The following is a 1480-nucleotide window of genomic DNA, read 5'->3' as shown; positions in this document are numbered from 1 at the left end:
GCCTCTGCCCGCGCCGATGCGGGCCGCGCCTCGAGACATGACTGCTGCTGCGGGTCTGTTGCCCCTGGACGGCCTGCCAGCGCGCTGGCGCACCCCGCCCTGGTGGGCTCCACCTGGAGGATCGCATGCCTGCTACGATACCACCCCCATGAGACACTTGCACATGGAATATGCACTGAATTTGCTACGAAAGGGTATTTTCAATGCTCTTTTGCCTCCCTTACCCTCCCTGTTCCCCGTTTTGTTACCTGTTCATTGCTTACCCGCCCCGTTTTTGTTCGCCGCCACCTCCCCAGGCGCGGCCGCATTCATTCAATCCTCGGTAGTCAGCCAGCCTCATCGCCTAGCGCCTCCCAGTCTCCCTGTACCCCTGCCCACTTGCACAAGCAGGAGCAGCCGAGCCTACCATCGCCTGGTTCTGCTTTTGGAGGCCGCTCGCCCGCCGCCTTGCCGCGGCGGCGCCGGCACCCGTTCTGCTTCTGCTGCACAATGCGCTTGCCTGCCAGCGTTCCATACCTTACAGCTCTGTAACTTTGTGAATCAGAGAAATCGCCGCACGACTTCCACAGGACTGGGAAACTGCAGCCCCCTGCCAGCTGGACCCGTCCCCCTTGCGACCTTGCGCCGGGTGCACTACAAGCTAGCGGCTCGCATTCCGCCCTATCTCTCGACTTTCAGCTGCTTCGATCCAATTTGGAGCCTTGCCGGAGCTCTGCAGGTGCGCAGCGGTCCCCACGCGTCTGACATTTGGAGCCCCCGCGTCCGACCTGCATGCCACTACCACGGGCCCACACCGCCCTGCCCGCGCTGTGCAGGTCGATCAGGCAACGATGAGGACGGTAGCCGGCCACCGTGTGGCCGCCGGGGTGCTGGTGCTGCTGGCTGCCGCCGCCGGCGCCGCCGCCGCCTACGAGCGCCACGGCGCAGACTTCTGCAACTGCCCCGAGACCAACACGCCCGTGTGCGGCACCGACCAGCAGACGTACCTCAACGACTGCATCCGCGCCTGCGCCAACGCCATCAAGCTGTCGGTGAGCGGCGCCGGCCGCCGCCGCGCGCCACGCGCCCAGCCGGCAGGCGGTGGCGCCCCTCGCCCGGCGGCCGGCTGGCTGGCGGCGGCACGCTCGATATGGCAGGAACACCCCTGCCCCAGCCCCTGCCAAGGAATCTGCGCCAGGGCGCGTGCCTGCGGGCCAGCCAGCAGCCGAGCGGGGCGGCCAGCCATCTTGGCGCTGCCCCTGCCGGGCAGGAGGGGGCCCTCGTTTCCTGAGCCTGCCTCCTTGCCACCTGGCGCCGNCCCCTGGCGTGCCGCAGGACGGCCCCTGCGACCCCGACTGCTACCCGCCTGAGGACCAGAACGAGAATGGGGACTGGGAATCCCGGGACCCCGTCTGCGCCTCTGGCATCACCTACAAGAACATGGCAGAGGCGATGGTGGGGCGGGGCGGGCGGCTGGGTGGGGCGGGAGGGGGTGCAGGGG

The 1480-nt window shown here is 68.2% G+C and overlaps 1 protein-coding gene across 1 annotated transcript; it reads left to right on the top strand.

Moving 5' to 3' along the window:
- Positions 1-830: 830 nt before the first annotated feature.
- Positions 831-1434, top strand: CHLNCDRAFT_142567 (hypothetical protein; the record flags this gene model as incomplete). Its single annotated transcript, XM_005842551.1, has 2 exons — positions 831-1031; positions 1315-1434. Coding segments are annotated over 2 exons (321 nt in total), but the record flags the coding sequence as incomplete, so codon positions are not given.
- Positions 1435-1480: the final 46 nt, after the last annotated feature.

The sequence above is a fragment of the Chlorella variabilis genome (genome assembly GCF_000147415.1).
Source record: "Chlorella variabilis unplaced genomic scaffold CHLNCscaffold_420, whole genome shotgun sequence".
In the NCBI taxonomy this organism is placed as follows: domain Eukaryota; kingdom Viridiplantae; phylum Chlorophyta; class Trebouxiophyceae; order Chlorellales; family Chlorellaceae; genus Chlorella; species Chlorella variabilis.
This window is presented reverse-complemented; position numbering and strand designations above follow the sequence as displayed.